The 19,451-nt window shown below is 44.8% G+C and overlaps 2 protein-coding genes across 4 annotated transcripts in view; one reads left to right on the forward strand and one right to left on the reverse strand.

The window, feature by feature from the left end:
* MRTFA (myocardin related transcription factor A) overlaps positions 1–19,451 on the reverse strand; it is a 137,624-nt gene that overhangs the window by 19,580 nt on the left and 98,593 nt on the right. For all 3 annotated transcript variants that reach the window (XM_054469573.1, XM_054469570.2, XM_054469571.2), the window contains 2 exons: positions 5,547–5,602; positions 1,418–1,493 (listed from right to left, as the gene is read on the reverse strand). In XM_054469573.1, the coding sequence (XP_054325548.1) occupies positions 1,418–1,493; positions 5,547–5,602 (132 nt within the window). The remainder of the gene's footprint in view (positions 1–1,417; positions 1,494–5,546; positions 5,603–19,451) is intronic.
* On the forward strand, positions 12,898–13,772 carry LOC129023096 (transcription factor BTF3-like). Its single transcript, XM_054469590.2, has one exon. The coding sequence runs from the start codon at positions 13,015–13,017 to the stop codon at positions 13,501–13,503; it is 489 nt and encodes a 162-aa protein (XP_054325565.1). The 5' UTR covers positions 12,898–13,014; the 3' UTR covers positions 13,504–13,772.

The raw sequence follows: 19,451 nt of genomic DNA on the forward strand, positions 1-19,451 counted from the left end.
ACACAATTATAACCAGGCAGAGGCAAGCCCAGAAGACTTTCTGAGGTGGAGCTACAGAATGGAAGCAGCAACAGATGACAGAATGGTCTCCACTCTCCCTCAAACTTGCTGTGTTACTGAGGCAATTCACATCTCTGCTCTGGGTTTTAGTGTCTTTGTCTGCAAAATGTGGGACTCAGACTAGAAAAGTTCTCTTCCAGTCCCAAAAACAGCTCAAAACTAGACAAACGGCTGGGCGTGGTGGCTCACGCTTGTAATCCCAGCACTTTGGGAGGCCAAGGTATGTGGATCACCTGAGGTCAGGAGTTCGAGACCAGCCTGATCAATATGGTGAAACTCTGTCTGTACTAAAAATACAAAAATTAGCCAGGCGTGGTGGCATGTGCCTGTAGTCCCAGCTACTCGGAAGGCTGAGACAGGAAAATCGCTTGAGCCCAGGAGGTGGAGGCTGCAGTGAACCAAGACTGTGCCACTGCACACCAGCCTGGTGACACAGCAAGACTCCGTCTCAAAAAAAAAAAAAAAAAAACCACTAGACAAACAATAAGTAAATATATTTATGCTGCTTCCAGGAGCCAAAACCGTTTCTTCACTAAAAATGTGGAAAGACAGCTGGGCGCAGTGGCTCACGCCTGTAACCACAGCACTTTGGGAGGCCGAGGCGGGCGGATCACCTGAGGTCAGGAGTTCGAGACCAGCTTGGCCAACATGGTGAAACCCCATCTCTACTAAAAATATAAAATATTAGCTGGGTGTGGTGGTGCTCATCTGTAATCCCAGCTATTCGGGAGGCTGAGGCAGGAGAATCTCTTGAACCTGGGAGACAGAGGTTGCAGTGAGCCATGATCACACTACTGCACTCCAGCCTGAGCAACAGAGCAAGACTCCATCACAAAAAAAAAAAAAAAAAAAAAAAAGGGAAAGACGTGTGCAGCTGGGGCCAGGTGGGTACATCTAGAATAATATTGGATGGAGCATGGTATATCACAGACACTCAAGTGAATGCCAAGTGAATGACTGACTGAATGAATGAATATAAAAAAGTAAGTAAGTGTATTTTAAAAACAGATTTTAGATCAGGCATGATGGCTTGTGCCTACAATCACGAAGAAAGAGTAAGACTCTGTCTTAAACAAAAAACAGATTTTGGCAGAGAGAAGCGATCTCACACCAAGGGATGGTGAGACCCTGGAGAAGAGGCCAAGCCAAACTAACAGCATGTGACTGTGCTTTTTGAGAGTCCCTCAGACCAGTGGCGGCTACCATGGCACAGCTGTCGTACTGTGTTAAGGCTCTGGCTTACCCACTGCCAAAAGAAATGGGAGAAGAAAGAGGCAGAAAGGAAATGGGTAGTGCAGTAGTGAGTACACACAGTGAGAACTGGGTCTAGATGGAAAAGCAATTCCAGTCTCCACACCTTCCAAAATGTGCATCCTGACCAGCTCCGATCTCTCCGGCCGGGAACGAATCTTCCGTTTGAGATAGTCCTCTGTCTACAGAAAAAACACACCAAGAAACTCTCAAATCCAGGTCACAGGCTTATGGCATGGACAGGATCACAAGAGCAGCCTTGGCCGTGGTAGCTGCTGACCACCTCTGCAGCCCCCAGAACCTTAACTTGGTGACTGCAGGGTTCGGAGGCAAGAGGAGGCCTGGGGAGAACACATCAAAATCCAACTGCACCTGCCAAGGAAGGGCACCATCCTTCAAGAGCATCTGTGTCTCTGAGGCTGGACTGACAATATATCTATTAAAAAACTATTACTTCTACTACCATAAAAGTAATATATGTCCAGCAAAGAAAATTTAGAAAACTAGAAAGAAAAATAAAATAAAATAAACTTTAATCAGCCACTGTTAGTATTCTGGGATATCTGTTTCTAGTTATTCTTCCACGCAGAAAATAGGCTTAACTTTGCAGCGCTGTAATCACACTGAATATGATTTTATATCCTGCTTTAAAAAATGTAACATTGGGCCAGGCATGGTGGCTCACGCCTGTAATCCCAGCACTTTGGGAGGCCAAGCTGGGTGGATCACTTGAGGTCAGGAGTTTGAGACCAGCCTGGCCAATGTGGTGAAACCCTGTCTCTACTAAAAATACAAAAATTAGCCAGAGGTGGTGGCTGGCACCTGTAATCCCAGCTACTTGGGAGGCTGAAGCAGGAGAATCACTTGAACCCGTGAGGTGGAGGTTGCAGTAAGCCAAGATTGCGCCACTGCACTCCAGCCTGGGCAACAAGAGCGAAACTCCGTCTCAAAAAACAAACAAACAAACAAAAAAAAACAAAAGCCAAAAAAAACCCCAAAAAACTGTAACACTGCATGATCTCATGGGCATTTTCCATTTATTCTGAATGGCTGCCAAATGGAATACTAATTTTGACACATGGTATCAAAGCTCTAGTTCCTCAAAGTCCAATGTCCTAATTTCTGCATTTATGAGACTCTGGGCAAACTAAACCAGTCCCTCAACAGTCACAGAGCCATCCCACCAAACGGGGCTAATTGTAATATATAAATTCCCCCAGATCTGACTCTATAGAGTCTGTGCTCTTAACCTCTGCACCAACATTTTCAAACCACAGAACATTAGTGGATCAAGACCAGCATAGGATAAGAGAAGCCAAAGGACACTAGGAAATGAAGCCTCGGAGGACATTATATATAGTAAAGGTAAAGACTGGAAAAAAATGAAAAAAATGAAAAAAAAAAAAAAAAAAAAAAGACTTGTCCTCACCTAGCCATCTGCTGCCTTGTTGTTCTGGCTGGGCAGCTCTGTGCCAGCCCAGGGGTGGCTGAGCAATCCAGGAGATGGTTTAAAGTGACTGTGGGCTCTGGGTCTATCACCCCACGTGCAGTGGGCAGAAGTACTGCCTCAGCTGCCGCAGAGATTGGTAGAGCAGGTGCCGCAAGTCTTCACAGATGACAGTGGAAGACTTACTCTCTAAGCCATCTGAAGCTCTGACCAGCGGCCACGACTGAGGTAGAATACAGTACTGATTAAGAAAATATATGGAGGAGCTTCTGGTTTGTTAAAGGCATGGAGGTGCTAGGAGGGTGACACACCCACCTGGAGAGAGAGCACAGAAACTCCTCGTCCCTTCCCACATACCTACACATCTCTTCCACCTGGCTGTTCCTGAGTTGTATCCTTTATGACAAACAGTAAACATATTAATGATGTCAAATGGCTGAAACCTGACTACCTAGAGCCCACTCTGGACTGGTTTAGAGGGTACAAGGTCTCTGATGGAAAACCAGACAACTTTCGGGGCCAAATTTAAAGATACGGATTTTGCAACTGATATCATTAAAGGCATTCATGACCATTGAAGCACATTTGTGTCGAAGAAAACTGAGGGGACAAAATCAGTTTGACAAGGTACAGTGGTGGATGCCTACACATCCCAGCTATTCAGGAGGTCAAAAGCAGAAGGATTGCTTAAGCCCAAGAGTTGGAATTCAGCCTGGGCAACATAGCAAGATCCCACCTCTAAAATTACAAAAAAAGAAAAACAAAGCAATCAGTTGTGTAAATACAACAGCACCTCAGAGCCCCTCAAGTGTGATCCTGACATAGCTGAAGCCATGGTGGATGCTTTCCCACCACCATGTATAGCTGCCTTATGTAGCACGCACAGATGTGGGCAGCTGGTTCCAACACCAGAAAAAGAAATGAAACTTCTCTTGAATACGAGCTGATATTGCTGTGTCTTATTCATCTGGAAGCATGAGATGCAAAAGTAGTAGCTTTTCAAAGCTTTAAGCTTTTGGAATTAAGTAAAGCAAATTCTGCTATAACCAATCCAATATATCCATTTTTCATATCTCAACTAAGATAATTTTTAGTACATGCGTAAATATGGAAGTAGTTATTGTAATGTGGAAGTCATTTGTTAACAGATGTGCATGGTAAGCAAATTGAACGTTATGGTTACCATGTGTTAGGAAATAAAATCATTTTGCTCAAAAAAAATCTAGAATCCACAGACAAAGGTTTGACTCCCAGCTTTGCCACTTATTGGCTGGACAAGTGAGTTACCTTCTCTTAGCTGCATCTATAAAATGAGGATAATACCACCTAATTCATAAGAGTTGATGTGAGGATAAAAAAGAAACAGATACAACCTCTTACATAAAGGTGCTCAATAAAACAGACTCTTCTAATTAGCTCTACTGGTCCCTGCCTATTTGAGAAGCAGTCAAGGAAATGGTGCCCAGTCTTCTGACAGAATAGGCGCACAGGCAATGCCATCCTTTCCCCCAACACTGTACTCTCCAGTGCTCTCAGCAAACTAAACCACTGCTGCTTGGTACTCCTTTGGTTCCCAGGACCCATGACCTCATTCTTCCCACTTACTCTAAGAATTAATCATGATTTTCGGAGGGGGCGGGGGGGGGGGGGAATGAAAGAAAGTAAAAAAAAAAAAAAAAAAAAAAGTCTTGGAGGTAAATATTTCTGAGACTCTAAAATAGCTGTGAGGCTGGGTGCGGTGGCTCATGCCTGTAATCCCAGGACTTTGGGAGGGCAAAGCAAGCAGATCACTTGAGGCCAAGAGTTCGAGACCAGGCTGGCCAACATGGTGAAACCCCATCTCTACTAAAAATACAAAAATTACCCAGGCGTGGTGGCGGGAGCCTGTAGTTCCAGTTACTTGGGAGGCTGAGGCAGGAGAATCGCTTGAATCTGGTAGGCGGAGGCTGCAGTGAACTGAGATCATGCCACTGCACTCCAGCCTGGGTGACAGAGTGAGATTCCATCTCAAAAAATAAAGTAAAATAAAATAGCCGTGGGTCTTAAGGAGATGCAGCCTATGATCTGTCTAGGGGTATTATCTTCCCATGATTTTATGTGAAAGGAAAAAGTAAAGGGAGTGTGAGGAGGAAGCAAGTTCTGGTGACTTCCCCATCTCTACCCACATTGGGCAGCAGAATATTCCTCAGGGGCCCCTGGGGAACTGAAACTGAGAGTTGGGATGGGGACGCAAGTAAGGTGCTGCGGCAGAAAACTTGGGCTTGGAGTGTGGGCCAGTTTCTGCTTTCCACAAGAGTCAAGTGGATACCACCTACTCTGGGCAGATGGAGACCAAGGAGGTTTCCTGCCCCTTGGAATGCCCGTCCTGTGAGGTGTGGGCAGTGTAACCCTGGACTTGGGAAGCTTTTCCATTGGCTAATGTTTGTGTCCCAACATCTACAAAAGGTTAAGTGGAATTAAAGACGGGGAAATACCAGTGGTCTCCAAAGCACTCCAAAATTCAGGGAAGGAGGATTGGGTGATCATTCCATATCCTTAAATGTACTAAAAGAGAAACCTCATTCCAAGCATGTTCCATATAATCACCATGGGAGGTAAATGAGAGAAGGGATGAAGTAGGAGAAGCAGAGCTTTCCATTTAAAACTGCGAGGCCAGGGCTGGCCCTAGAGTCTAGCAGGCTCTGGCCTCAGAGTTCTATGGAAAGCTCTAAATGGAAATATAACCAGCAATGCAATGAGCTCTGAAAATGCTCTTTGGGAGTTCTGAGGGGGAAAAAAGGTACCTTACCCTGGCCCGCTCCAAGCTCCTTCTCTGCTCATGAAATGCAGCTGGACTTTTCAAAGCTGTTGAGAGAAGAACCATAAAGATTACCTTCAAGCAAAGCATCATGTCTAGTGCTATGATATTCAGTGCAGAAGGCATCTTAAATTTATGTTACTGGCTGGGTGCGGTGGCTCACGCCTGTAATCCCAACACTTTGGGAGGCCGAGGTAGGCAGATCACGAGGTCAGGAGATTGAGACCATCCTGGCTAACACGGTGAAACCCCGTCTCTACTAAAAATACAAAAAATTAGCCGGGCGTGGTGGTGGTGGGCGCCTGAAGTCTCAGCTACAAGGGAGGCTGAGGCAGGAGAATGGCATGAACCCGGGAAGCGGAGCTTGCACTGAGCCGAGACTGCGCCACTGCACTCTAGCCTGGGCAACAGAGCGAGACTCCGTCTCAAAAAAAAAAAAAATTCACGTTACTGTTAGTAGTACTATAAATATCAGTTGAAGTGAAGGCAATGACACCTGAGTAAGCATGTATCTTTATGGTTTAGCTACCCCATTCAAACAGTTTTGGTAGAAACCAAAATATGACTCCTAATAGGAACTGTCACTGCCTAAGCTTGAGCTGTATAAAGTGCACCCATGGAATGTAACTTTAACAAACACCCTGGCCCATGACTGGACCATCAGCCGCAAATCCCCCATCAGCTAGGACTCCAAGAACGCCTGCTAGGCCTCAAATTATTCTCAGGACACCTGCACACAGGAAGGGGCATAGATGCACGCCAGATTAACCTTACTTCCTCAACCTCACGAAGAATCATGAAGTGGCCCAACTGTTTCAATGGGACAGTTAAAACCAAAAAGATATATGTCCACTCGGCGCTATTTCCTTCTTCACTGCACCTGCTATTTATAGTGCTGCTAAAATTAACTTGAATTTCATCTCTAAGGACTAAAAGAACCCCATGGCAATTGTATGTGAAGGAACACACACAACTGACAGCTGACACGAAGGGCTCAGCTCTATTCTGGGGATACCACACAAAGACCACAAGTCTCGACTTCTGCAAACAACACTCAGGTGGCAAGTCCAAACCAAGAGCCTCCAGAAAGGCTGCACCATGAATGGAGGGTCTAACTCCTTTTGTCAAAAACTTGGCTGTAAGGACAAATAACAACTTAAGACACTCTGAGGATGAGAGGGAAAGGCCTGACTCACTTCAAGTAGGGAACAGAGGCAATAAGAGAGAAATTTATAAGACTGTGGTCAGTTTCACTTCTCCTGCCCTAGAATTTCCAAAGAGCCGTGAAACTGCGAGCAGAGATAACTTTTGCTAGGCTGCTGGCTGCGGTAGGAGTGCAGGGTTAAGGAGCTGCTAAAAGTAGCAAGAGAGCATAGATAGGACCCTATCCTGCCTGGGCCTTTGTGCTTCTTCCTCCTTCCTCCCCATCCCCAGTGGGGGGCTGGGCCTCAGCAACAGCAGTCCCAGAAGAAAGCTTCAATTGTCCCAGCAGTATTTATTTTAAAAAATTTTTGTGAATCTTAAGATAAAAAAGAAACTACAGTCTTAAAAGTACTACTGAGATCCCATCTTCTAACAGAAGGTGGAGCTCTAGATTTAACAAATAACATCAAAGAAAAACCAGTACAGGTTACCTCCCCAACCTACCTGGGCACTATCCAGGCTTCCCCACTTCTTACATGGGCAGGTCATGGGCATTTCAGTGGGTAAACAGACACCCCCTGCACCTGCTTCTACTGTGTAAAGCCAGCTCAACTCCAAACGTCCTGCTCTGCAGGAACCTGGGTGTGATACATCACACGTAACCTTGGCTCTTGGAAAGCTTAGCACATGCATGAGACAGTAAGTACAAAGAATCAAGAGAAAACGGACACTGTCCACCCCACCCCAGCTTCCTTTTCTGCCTCATTTTTCTCCGCAGCACTCATCACTGTCTTGACAGTCTTTATATAAATACTATGTATCTGGCTGGGCGTGGTGGCTCACGCCTGCAATCCCAGCACTTTGGGAGGCCGAGGTGGGCAGATCATGAGGTCAGGAGTTCGAGACGAGCCTGGCCAACATGGTGAAACCCCGTCTCTACTAAAAATACAAAAATTTTTGTACGGGCATGGTAGAGGGCACCTGTAATCCCAGCTACTCAAGAGACTGAGGCAGGAGAATCGCTTGAACTCAGGAGGCGGAGGTTGCAGTGAGCAGAGATAGTGCCACTGCACTCCAGCCTGGGAGACTGAGCAAGACTCCGTCTCAAAAAAAAAAAAAAAAAAAAAGGCGGAATACTACATATTTTTCTTGTTTACTCTCAGTCTCCCACGTTTACATTTACAACATGCCCCCATCAGAGCACAGCAAGGGTTTTGTCTATTTTTTTAGTTACAGCATTCCCCAAGTGCCTAGAATACCAGGCACACAGTATACCCTCAATAATTATTCACTCAATGAATTAGTGAGTATTCGGTAAGAAACAGACACAAGGTGACTAGTGACAGGAGGACGGGAGGATTCTGCGGCAGAGCTCTAAACTTTCATCTAAACAGCCAGAATTCTGGTTCTCAACTGGGTTCGAAACCTCACAGAAGTTCTGGATAGACAGTCAAGGGATCTGTGTTCTAGTACTCAGTGCTACGAATTACTGCTGGGTGACATGGGTTGTAACTGCTTTCTGGGTCTAATTTTCTTCCAGAGTGAGAATCTGCCCGCCTCTCAGATCCCTTGTAAGGAAGAAACGCCAGTGAGAGTGCCCTGAACCAAATGGTATATGTGTCGATATATTCAGGTGTTGCTGTCACCAAATGCTGTAATTTGGTTGAATCACTGGCTTGATTCACTCACAGGTCAGCTAGTTTCTGTACCACAGCCAGAGATTCTCTGTCTAAAACCCTGGCTGACTTGCTGCCTCAACAACCCACACTGGCTGTCCCCAAAGGGTAAGGCACAAACCCAACTTCTAGAAGAACAATTCACCAGAACATCTTGAGGACATTATCTTCATGTACAAAGGGTGGTGCACCACTAGTGGAGGACAGGTGATAGGTGAAATGGCTACAGCATACATAGTCCCCCTCATCTGCAGTTTTGCTTTCCACGGTTTCAGTTATTCTAGGCCAACCAAGGTCCAAAAATGTTACAGTATTTTGAGTGGGCCCATATTCACATAACTTTTATTACAGTGTATTGTTAAAATTGCTCTAATTTCTTACTATGTCGGATTTACACATCGAATTTTGTCATAGGTCACATGTATAGGAAAAAAAACACAGTATATATAGGATTTGGTACCGTTTGCAGTTTCAGATATCCACTGGGGGGTCTTGGCACGTGTTCCTCAGGAATAAGGAAGGATTACTCTATATGAATTCCTATTTGGTCCTATTAAGGACATTTTCATGTAATGGCAAGAAAGGGATTAATATCTATTGGATGCTTGTATGGAAAGCACTGTTCTAGATATTTTAAACCTGTTAGCTAATTTAATATTCCTAATCATTCTACATGGTAGGTAATATCCCATTATATAGATAAGGACAGGGCCAAAAAGGAAAGGCAAGCAAATAGCACGGATAAGATTATAACCTAATTTTTTTAAGGGTCCTGAATTGGAAGATATAACCTAATTCTGTATCACCCTCAACCTAGAGTTCTTTCCACTCCTCTGTGTTGATTTCTTAACTTCTTCAAAAGTTAGAGAAGAGAGGCCAGGCATCGTGGCTCAAGCCTGTAATCCCAGCACTTTGGGAGGTTGAGGCAGGTGTATCACCTGAGGTCAGGAGTTCAAGACCAGCCTGGCCAACATGGCAAAACCACATCCCTACTAAAAACACAGAAAAATTAGCCAGGCATGGTGGCAGGCACCTGTAATCCCAGCTACTTGGGAGGCTGAGGCAGGAGAATTACTTGAACCCAAGAGGCAGAAGTTGCAGTGAGCCAAGATTGCTCCATGGCACTCCAACCTGGGTGACAGAGCAAGACTCTGTCTCAAAAAAAAAAAAAAAAAGAGAGAGAGAAGAAAAGAAACTGTTGGGTAGGGGGACAAGGTAGCTTCAATGTTCAATGACACACACTGTTTAGATGCATATCTGAGTCCGGGCAACATACAAGAGTCAACTTGACCACAGCACTGGGTAAAGACCAAGGCAAAGAAGGCTCAGAAGAGGGGTTCAGGGACCCGTCTGAGGGGCCCCAGGGCTCTCAAGCATTGAGAATCATCGTTCAAAACCTGGAGCTCACCACGTAACAGCCTTTGGGCACTGATACTAGAAGACAAGTTGGAGAAGCTGAGACACGATAACTGGTCAGAAGAACCAGAAACGAAGACCAAGAAAAGAATTCAAGATAGGGCCGGGTGCAGTGGATCACGCCTGTAATCCCAGCACTCTAGGAGGCTCAGGCAGGCAGATTACCTGAGGCCAGGAGTTCAGGACCAGCCTGGCCAACATGACGAAACCCTGTCTCTACTAAAAATACAAAAATTAGCTGGGTGTGGTGGCGGGCACCTGTAATGCCAGCTACTCGGGAGGCTGAGGCACAACGATCGCTTGAAACTGGGAGGCGGAGGTTGCAGTGAACCAGGATTGCACCACTGCACTCCAGCCTGGGTGACAGAATGAGACTCCGTCTCAAAAAAAAAAAAAAAAAAAAAAAGAATTCAAGATAATAATGACCAATCCCAAAAGACTGTTTCATTTTATAGTAATAATAACATGATAATCTCACTGGATCCTCTTCATAGCCCATGAGGCAGGGACCGTTATTTCATGTGTGATGAAACTGACACTGGCTGAGATGCAGTAACCTGCCAGATCATTCATTCATCGAGTTGTGGACCCCAACCCAGGTCTAGTTCTGCCTTCCCTTTCTTCCCTTGTCTAAACCTTCTGACAAATGTGTCAGTTTCTCTCAGTCCCTGAGTAGGCCAGCTTAGTCTGTGCTCCTCTTTCCTCATTTTTAATTCTTCTCTCTGAGAGCAGATTCAGCAATTTCAATAGCTACTTCTGCCAGGAGAAAGGAGGAGGGAGCACTGGCCCCTCTTCCTTCAGGTTTGTGTCAGGACTTCCTGTTGGGTGTTTCTCAGTTCATCTGGGGAGAGGCTGGAGTAGCCACAGCAAGTGCTCTTGGTGCACCGGGGTTTGAGGAGGAGAGGGCAACTCCTGTGTGTCCCGCCAGCTTTGTTAAAAGCCACCATGTGGAGGGCAGCCTAGTGAAGGGATGTAAGAGTGATACAGGTAAGCCCTGGGCGTTCTTGATTATAGGAGCAAATGACAATGGGGAGTCAGAATCACCTCAAGTTCCATGCCAAGGAGGTAAGACACGAGGAAGCAAAAAATAGGTTTCCAAGTTTAGGCCTCTGCCAATTGAAGAAAAAAAGAACTTAAAGTTACCCCATAAATGTGTGTCCAACTAGGAGGGCTGCATTCATCTCAGACTCCATCTCCCCTCTCCCTGCTACCTTAATAGCTTTGCCAGGAGGAGCCAGCATATTACTCAGAACTGCATTTTCCCAGACACTCCAAGAAAGCAGTCTCTAGAAAGAGAAGCCCCCAAAGACCAATGCAAAGACAAGAGCCATATGTGTTTACAAGAATATACATATTCAGTATCAGAGACAGTTCTCGATCCTTTCCTGCTGCCCCAGGAGCTAGTTCCATTGGAGCTCTTGTGTGGCTTTGTGTGAACAAAGGGAAGTGTGCAGAAAATCCTGAAAGGAAAAATAACCAAGATCCCCAGAGAAAACAAATGAACAGAAGTGGCCAAGAGGTGTGCCATTCTTAATCACAGTTTCAGTTCTAGATGTGGACCCCGCCCCTGGCTGGCTACAACTACCAATTAATATTCTGTTCCCTCTTTCCAGCACCCATTTTCTTTCTCTCCTAACTTGTTTGCTGCCTAAATTAAATGAGGTCATTTGTGAATTAAAGAAATAAAAAGTGAAAAACTGTTTCCACTTTATTTTAAAATACATACTGGCATCCAGGCCAAGCGCAGTGGCTCACGCCTGTAATCCCAGCACTCTGGGAGGCCGAGGCAGGTGGATCACCTGAGGTCAGGAGTTTGAGACCAGCCTGGCCAACATGGTGAAACCCCCCCACTACTAAAAATACAAAAATTAGCTGGGCGTGGTGGTGCGCGCCTATAATCCCAGCTACTCTGGAGATTGAGGCAGGAGAATTGCTTAAACCTGGGAGGCGGAGGTTGCAGTGAGCCGAGATCGTGACACTGCACTCCAACCTGGGTGACAGAGCAAGACTCCTTATCAGGGGAAAAAAAAAAAAAACATATATATATATATATATATACACACACACACACACACACACACGCACACACACACACACACACACTCACTCACACAGGCATCCAATATATAGCAAAGGAGGGGCTCAGTGCTGTGCTCGGCGTGTCGACACAGATGTGTGATGACAGTGCGCAGGGGCCCCAGGGCCAGATTGGTCTTGATTTAATCTGGCACTAAAGAGTAAGTATGAAGACTCTTAAAAACCAACCTACCTTGGTAATTTAGGACATCAAGCCAACACTTTTCCCTCGTCAGCTCCAGATTTACTTAAGTAGGTAAATGAGTCTTCTAGGATTCTCAAGCAGTTCTAGAAATGCCTCTGAGCAAGGAATGACAGCAATTCATTATGAAACCTCATTTCCTCATCATTATCATGAAGGAATATGTATTAAGTGTCTAGGTCTGAATGTTGCTTTATTAGGTGTTATCATAGTAAAAATGATGGTTCCTATCTCTGATAATATGCCAGAAGCTCAACAACAATTCTGTAACCAGAGGAACTCAAAGCCTATGAACATAATACACTTAATAGAGGTCACTGGAGTGCCACAGTCCAAGTAGCCCTTCTTTCAGGAAAGCCTGCTGGGTTTCTTTTTCCAGTGTGGAAGCAGGGAGCATATACACAGAACATCAACGGGGGCTACATGTGTGTATGGGAATAAACCCATTTAACAAACGAGGTAGAAACTAGAAATATATCCATCCATCCATCCCTCCGTCTGCCCACCCACCCACCCATCCATCCATGTATCCAATAAGCAGCCCTTAAGTAAGCACTATGCCAGTCACTGAGGATAAGAATATACAGATGGGGTCCCAGTCCTCAAAGAGATGATGGTCTAGTGGGGAAAAGAGACAAATATAAGATGGAAGTAAAATAGTAGTGGTAATTTAAGGTGCTGTAAAGGACAAAAGAGGCAAAATTTGACCTGGGGGAACAGTGTGTAAATGAATTGAATAGGAACACCAAAGGCAGACAAGCAAGAGTGGGGAGATAGCTGAGGCTAAGGAAGAACTAGAACACAAACATGAAGGTATAAAAGAACAAGGCCCTTTAGCTGCCATCTTGCGTCCCCGCATGTGTGCGCCTAATCTCAGCTGGTCCACCCGAGACCCCTTGAGCACCAACCCTAGTCTCCCGCGCGGCCCCTTATTCGCTCCGACGAGATGAAAGAAACAATCATGAACCAGGAAAAACTCGCCAAACTGCAGGCACAAGTGCGCATTGGTGGGAAAGGAACTGCTCGCAGAAAGAAGAAGGTGGTTCATAGAACAGCCACAGCAGATGACAAAAAACTTCAGTTCTCCTTAAAGAAGTTAGGGGTAAACAATATCTCTGGTATTGAAGAGGTGAATATGTTTACAAACCAAGGAACAGTGATCCACTTTAACAACCCTAAAGTTCAGGCATCTCTGGCAGCGAACACTTTCACCATTACAGGCCATGCTGAGACGAAGCAGCTGACAGAAATGCTACCCAGCATCTTAAACCAGCTTGGTGCAGATAGTCTGACTAGTTCAAGGAGACTGGCCGAAGCTCTGCCCAAACAATCTGTGGATGGAAAAGCACCACTTGCTACTGGAGAAGATGATGATGATGAAGTTCCAGATCTTGTGGAGAATTTTGATGAGGCTTCCAAGAATGAGGCAAACTGAATTGAGTCAACTTCTGAAGATAAAACTTGAAGAAGTTACTGGGAGCTGCTATTTTATATTATGACTGCTTTTTAAGAAATTTTTGTTTATGGATCTGATAAAATCTAGATCTCTAATATTTTTAAGCCCAAGCCCCTTGGACACTGCAGCTCTTTTCAGTTTCTGCTTATACACAATTCATTCTTTGCAGCTAATTAAGCCGAAGAAGCCTGGGAATCAAGTTTGAAACAAAGGTTAATAAAGTTCTTTGCCTAGTTAAAAAAAAAAAAGAACAAGGCAAGCTCAAAGAACTACAAGTAGTTTGATATGGTTGAACCAAGGAACTCAAGCGAGGATAATGGGGCTAGAAGGATAAGCTGGGCCCGCTCCATTAAGAACTTTAATGGGCTAGGCACAGTGGCTCACACCTGTAATCCCAGCACTTTGGGAGGCCGAGGTCGGGGTGATCACTTGAGGTCAGGAGTTCGAAACCAGCCTGGCCAACATGGCGAAACCCCGTCTCTACTAAACAGACAAAAATTAGCCGGATGTGGTGACACACACCTGTAATCCCAGCTCCTCAGGAGGCTGAGGCAGAAGAATTGCTTGAATCCAGGAGGCGGAGGTTGCAATGAGCCGAGATCATGCCACTGCACTCTAGCCTGAGCGACAGAGCAAGATTGTCTCAAAAAAACAAAAACAAAAACAAACAAACAAAAAAAACGTTAATGTACTACTGTAGAGGCTTCTGCTTCAGATGGGGTAGACATTTTTCTGTATTTTTGTCACTAAGTACTAGTTAAAACTCTGAACATTCTATATAAAACAAGTAAAAGTAGATTCTGTAAGGTGGAGAGAACTGGCTAGGGACCATGGGACCCAAAAAAAGAGACATGGTGGTAAGTTCCCCACCCCCTCCCTTTTTTTTCTGCTTCATATATCCAGGCTTAAAGCTGAAGATGCTGGCAACCCAAAGATGCCAATGGGTACAGACAAAAAAGAGCCCCAGCAAAATATGTTCTCTCTAGCCAAAGGATTAGGAAAGGGCAGCCCAGCACGACAGAAAACTTTTAGATACTTGTTCTACTCCAAATACCACAGAAAAAAATGGTGGTCTCATTCCCACCTCCCCCTAAAGGCCAAGTTAGGAATCTAGACTTCCATCCTTGCAAGGGTGTAATGAGATGCCCCAATACCCTTGGCTGGGGTGGTGTCATAGAGGGCCAAGTAGGAAGCTGCTTTCATTCCCACCAGCCAGTTACAAACACCCCTCCCTACCTGGCATTCATAAGGCACCTCTCCCAGTCCCTGCTGGATGATGTCAGAGGAGGGCTGGTGGAGAGCCATGACTTTCACCACTGCCCAGTGGTAAACAGCATGCACCCCCACCATGGTGTGCATACAGACTACCTTGGGAGCTGGAACTCTTGCCCCAAATGAGAAGTCCCTCTCCTACCACCAACTCAAATGTCAATGGCTGCCAAATGAGGAACCTGAATTTCTATTTCCACCTGGTCATAAAGAGATGGCACCATCCCCACCTTCCCTATTGAACCAGATCCAAAAGGTCAGCTGAAACAGGAAAGAAAATACAGAGACTCCTAACATATTACAAACATATTACAGCAGAATAAAGGAGACAAAGGAAAGATTCAGTGAACCAGAATACAGAATAGAAATACCCAATCTGAACAACAGAAAGAAAAAGAGACCGGGGAAGGGAAATAAAAGAACAGAGCCCCAGGACCCTGTGAGACTTTAATAAAAAATCTAACATTGTGTCACAGAAGTGCTGAAAGAGAGGAAAAAGAGGGTGGGGCTGAAACAGTTCTTACATTAATTGCTGAAAACTTCCCAAATTTGGCAAGATACATAAGTCTACAGATTCAACAAGCCAAGTTAAACCCCAAATAAGATAAACTGGAAAAAAATTTATAGTAACATACGCCATAATTAAACTTTGGAAAACTAAAAGAAAAAATCTTTACAGCCACAGAAAAACAATTTGAATGACAGCGTATTTCTCATCAGAAACCATGGAGCCCAAAGGAAGTGGCACAATATTTTTCATGTGCTATTAAGGATTGTATCCTGAGATCGAAGTGTAGCCACCACATTCATCAGGGGAGGGATACGTGGCAAGGGAAGGATATAATCAGAACTGCACGGAGGTGGGTGGGGGAGTTGCTTCTGACTTGATGTTTTATGTTTAAAAAAAAAAAAAATGAGGGCCTGGTGCAGTGGCTCACACCTGTAACCCCAGCACCCTGGGAGGCCAAGGCCAGTGGATCACTTGAGGCCAGGAGTTTGGCACCAGCTTGGGCAATGTGGCAACACCCACTCTACAAAAAAATTTAAAAACTAGTCAGGCATGGTGGCAAACCCAGCTACGTGGGAGGCTGAGGTGGAAGAATTGCCTGAGCAGGGGAGGTCCAGGCTGCAGTGAGCTGTGATCACACCACTGCACTCCAGCCTGGGCAACAGAATAAGAGCCTGTCTCAAATAAATAAAAAAAATTATCAAGAATATACCTGGTGACTGCCATATATTAATTTCATTACCCCCAACATACACACTCTCACAACTCCCCTCCCTCCCTCAATTTTGCACTTTTCAAACTTATAGAAACATTGAAAGAACAAATAATGAACAGCTTTATAACTCCGACCTAGATTGACCATGGCTAAAAGATTTATCTTTTACCCATATTTATTCTCTTTCTCTCATATACCGTAATTTTTTTCACTTATGGAATCACTTGAAAGTTGCAGATATCAGTTATGACATTTTACCCCTAAATTCTTCAGTGTGCATTTCCTAAGAATAAGGACATTTTCTTATATAACTAAGATACTTTTAACGCACCTGAGAAAATTAATTCAATATAACCTACAGTCCATATCTGAATTTCCTCAACTGCCTCCAAAAATGTTCTTTTATAGCTGTTTAGATTTTTCCCCCAATCCAAGGTTTTTTGTTTGTTTGTTTTGAGACGGAGCCTTGCTCTGTTGCCCAGGCTGGAGTGCAATGGCACAATCTCGGTGGTGCAATCTCGGCTCACTGCAACCTCCACCTTCTGGGATCAAGCCATTCTCCTGCCTCAGCCTCCTGAGTAGCTGGGATTACAGGCACCCGCCACCACGCCCGGCTAATTTTCTGTATTTTTAGTAAAGACGGGGTTTCACCATGTTGGTAAGGCTGGTTTCGAACTCCTGACCTCGTGATCCGCCTGCCTTGGCCTTCTAAAGTGCTGGGATTACAGGCGTGAGCCACCACACCTGGTCCCAAGATTTAATCAACAATCATGCACTGCATTTGGTTGTCAATTTGGTCACAATCTAGAACAGTACTCCTACCTTTTTCATTTTCATGACACTGACTTAAGTATCTAAGCTGTTTGTCTTGCACAATGTTCTGTATTCTAAATTTGCTTCCTCATGATTAGATTTAGGTTAAACTTTTTTGGCAAGAAGAAAACATAGGTATATGTACTTCTTAACATCAAGGGGCACATGTTATCAGGCTGTATAACCAGTGATGGTGCTAAAAGTTTGAAAGGTAACACCAGATCTGTCTTTGTAATTAACACATAATCTATGGGGTATCATTTTGAAGCCATGTGAAAATCCTGTTTTCCCACAACTAACTGCCTAATAACGGTTTTAGCATCTATTGATGATCCTTGTCTGAACTGATTTTTACAAAATTGATTTTTTCAATAAAATTGCAAAATAGCAAGGACTGCATTTTTATGATCACTCTAGTAATGTTCAAGAGGCCACTTAAAAGAACAAACTGGCATGACTGGGTGAATGGCTGTGCTATTAACACTCCCAGACAGGTGATCCAGGGCGAGTAAACTTAGGGAAGTGGGGGAGAGACTGTGCTCAGTCTTGGAGAATCACAGAACTCAAGGATAGGCATGGAAGAGAGCCCGCCCAGCACAGGAATCTGAGGAGGGCCACACAGGCAGGAGGGGAGGAGGCAAAGCTATTATCTGAGTAAGCTTCAAGAAAAAGCCTGTAGACAGAAAGAGAGAGAGACGCTAACAGTGGGGAAGTCAGGCAAAATAAGGCTTATAAAGTTTCCAGAGAATCACTTATGCTTAGGACATAGCCAGTGGTCTCAGAGCTATGCCAGTGGATTGGTGGAAGCACAAACTTACTGCAACAGATTAAAGAGTGAATAAGAAGTGAGAAAGTGGAGTCAGAGGTATGTGTCCCCTAAGAGGTTACTTACAGATGTGCTAACAGTTCATTACTCATTCATTCTTCCAATAAATATCTGTGAGCCTATATGTGTCGGACCCTGTTTTAGTGTTGGGTTATTCATGTTTTCGTGGAGCTTATATTCAATTGAAGAAAGATATACATAAAACAAACATGTAACACAGTAGGAGGCAGTATATGCTATGAAGAACTATAAAGCAAGTTATAAGTGACAGAGTGATGGGGTGAGGTCATTTTATATGGAGTGGTCAGGGGAAGACTTTCTGATAAGGTGACATTTGGCTGGAGGTGGCAGCTCATGCCTGTAATCCTAGCATTTTGGGAGGCCAAGGCAAGCAGATCGCTTGAGCTCAGAAGTTCAAGACCAGCCTGGGCAATATAGTGAAACTCCGCCTCTATGAAAAATACAAAAATTAGGCATGGTGGTGCATACCTGTAGTCCGATCTATTTGGGGGAGCTGAGGCAGGAGGACTGTTTGAGGCCAGGAGGTTGAGCTAAGACTGAGCCACTGCTCTCCAGCCTAAGTAACAAAGTGAGTCTTTGTTTCAAAAAAAAAAAAAAGAAAAAAGAAAAAAACAGTGACATTGGAGGAGAGATGTAAAAAAAGGGAGTGAGCCCTGCAGTCCTCTGGGAGACAGCCCTCCAAGCAGAGAACAGCATGTGCAAAGGCTCTCAGTGAGATCCTGCCTGCATGGCATCAAGGAGGCCAGGGTGGCAGAAAACAAGGAGAAGAGTGGGTGAAAACACAGGGAGACAAAGCCACACAGGACCCTGTAAAACTGTGAACTATAATGAGAAGAAATAAAGTAGAATGGTGCCTGCGAACCTTGACACTGACAAAAAGGCTTCTGAGGGTAACATAAATAAACAGGTTTGCTGAAAATGGTCTCCTTGTTTTCCCCAATAACCTCCACAATGTGTTAGAAATTACCTCACTTCAGCTTCTCAGTACTTACTATTTTCCACATTTTACAGTTGGGAAATGACTTCCCTGAGATCACATCCTAATCAACTAAGAATGAACACTAGACTCTGGCTCTTTTGATTCCAAATCTTTTTATTTACATATATTTCCATCAAGAGGTGGCAGAAGGTAAAGGAGTATAGAAAACAAAGTGTGTGATACGCCCGATGTGGTTGTAATTCCAACACTTTGGGAGGCCAAGGAGGGCATACTGCTTGAGCTCAAGAGTTCAAGCTAGCGAGACCCCATCTCTACAAAAAAATTCGCTGGGGCTGGGCGTGGTGGCTCACGCCTGTAATCCCAACACTTTGGGAGTACGAGGTGGGTGGATCACGAGGTCAAGAGATCAAGACCATCCTGGCCAACATGGTGAAACCCCATCTCTACTAAAAATACAAAAATCAGCTGGGTGTGATGGTGCACGCCTGTAATCCCAGCTGCTCGGGAGGCTGAGGCAGGAGAATCGCTTGAACCCGGGTAGCGGAGGTTGCAGCAAGCCAAGATCACACCACTGCACTCCAGCCTGGGCAACAGAGCGAGACTCTGTCTCAAAAAAATAAATAAATTAGCTGGATGTGGTGGCACACCCCTGTGATCCCAGCTACTCGGGAGGCTGAGGTGGGAGGATCACTTGAGCCCAGGAGGCAAAGGTTGCTGTGAGCCAAGATCACACCACTGCACTCCAGCCTGGGCAACAGAACTAGACCTGTCTCTAAATAAAAAACCCCAAGATGAAACAAAATGCATGACGGGTTACCAAATAAATAACAGACAA

Source organism: Pongo pygmaeus, chromosome 23 (genome assembly GCF_028885625.2).
Source record: "Pongo pygmaeus isolate AG05252 chromosome 23, NHGRI_mPonPyg2-v2.0_pri, whole genome shotgun sequence".
In the NCBI taxonomy this organism is placed as follows: Eukaryota; Metazoa; Chordata; class Mammalia; order Primates; family Hominidae; genus Pongo; species Pongo pygmaeus.

Bases quoted from the DNA above. Each gene is read 5' to 3' on its own strand.
- LOC129023096 (XM_054469590.2), top strand. From the start codon at position 13,015: ATGAAAGAAACAATCATGAACCAGGAAAAACTCGCCAAACTGCAGGCA.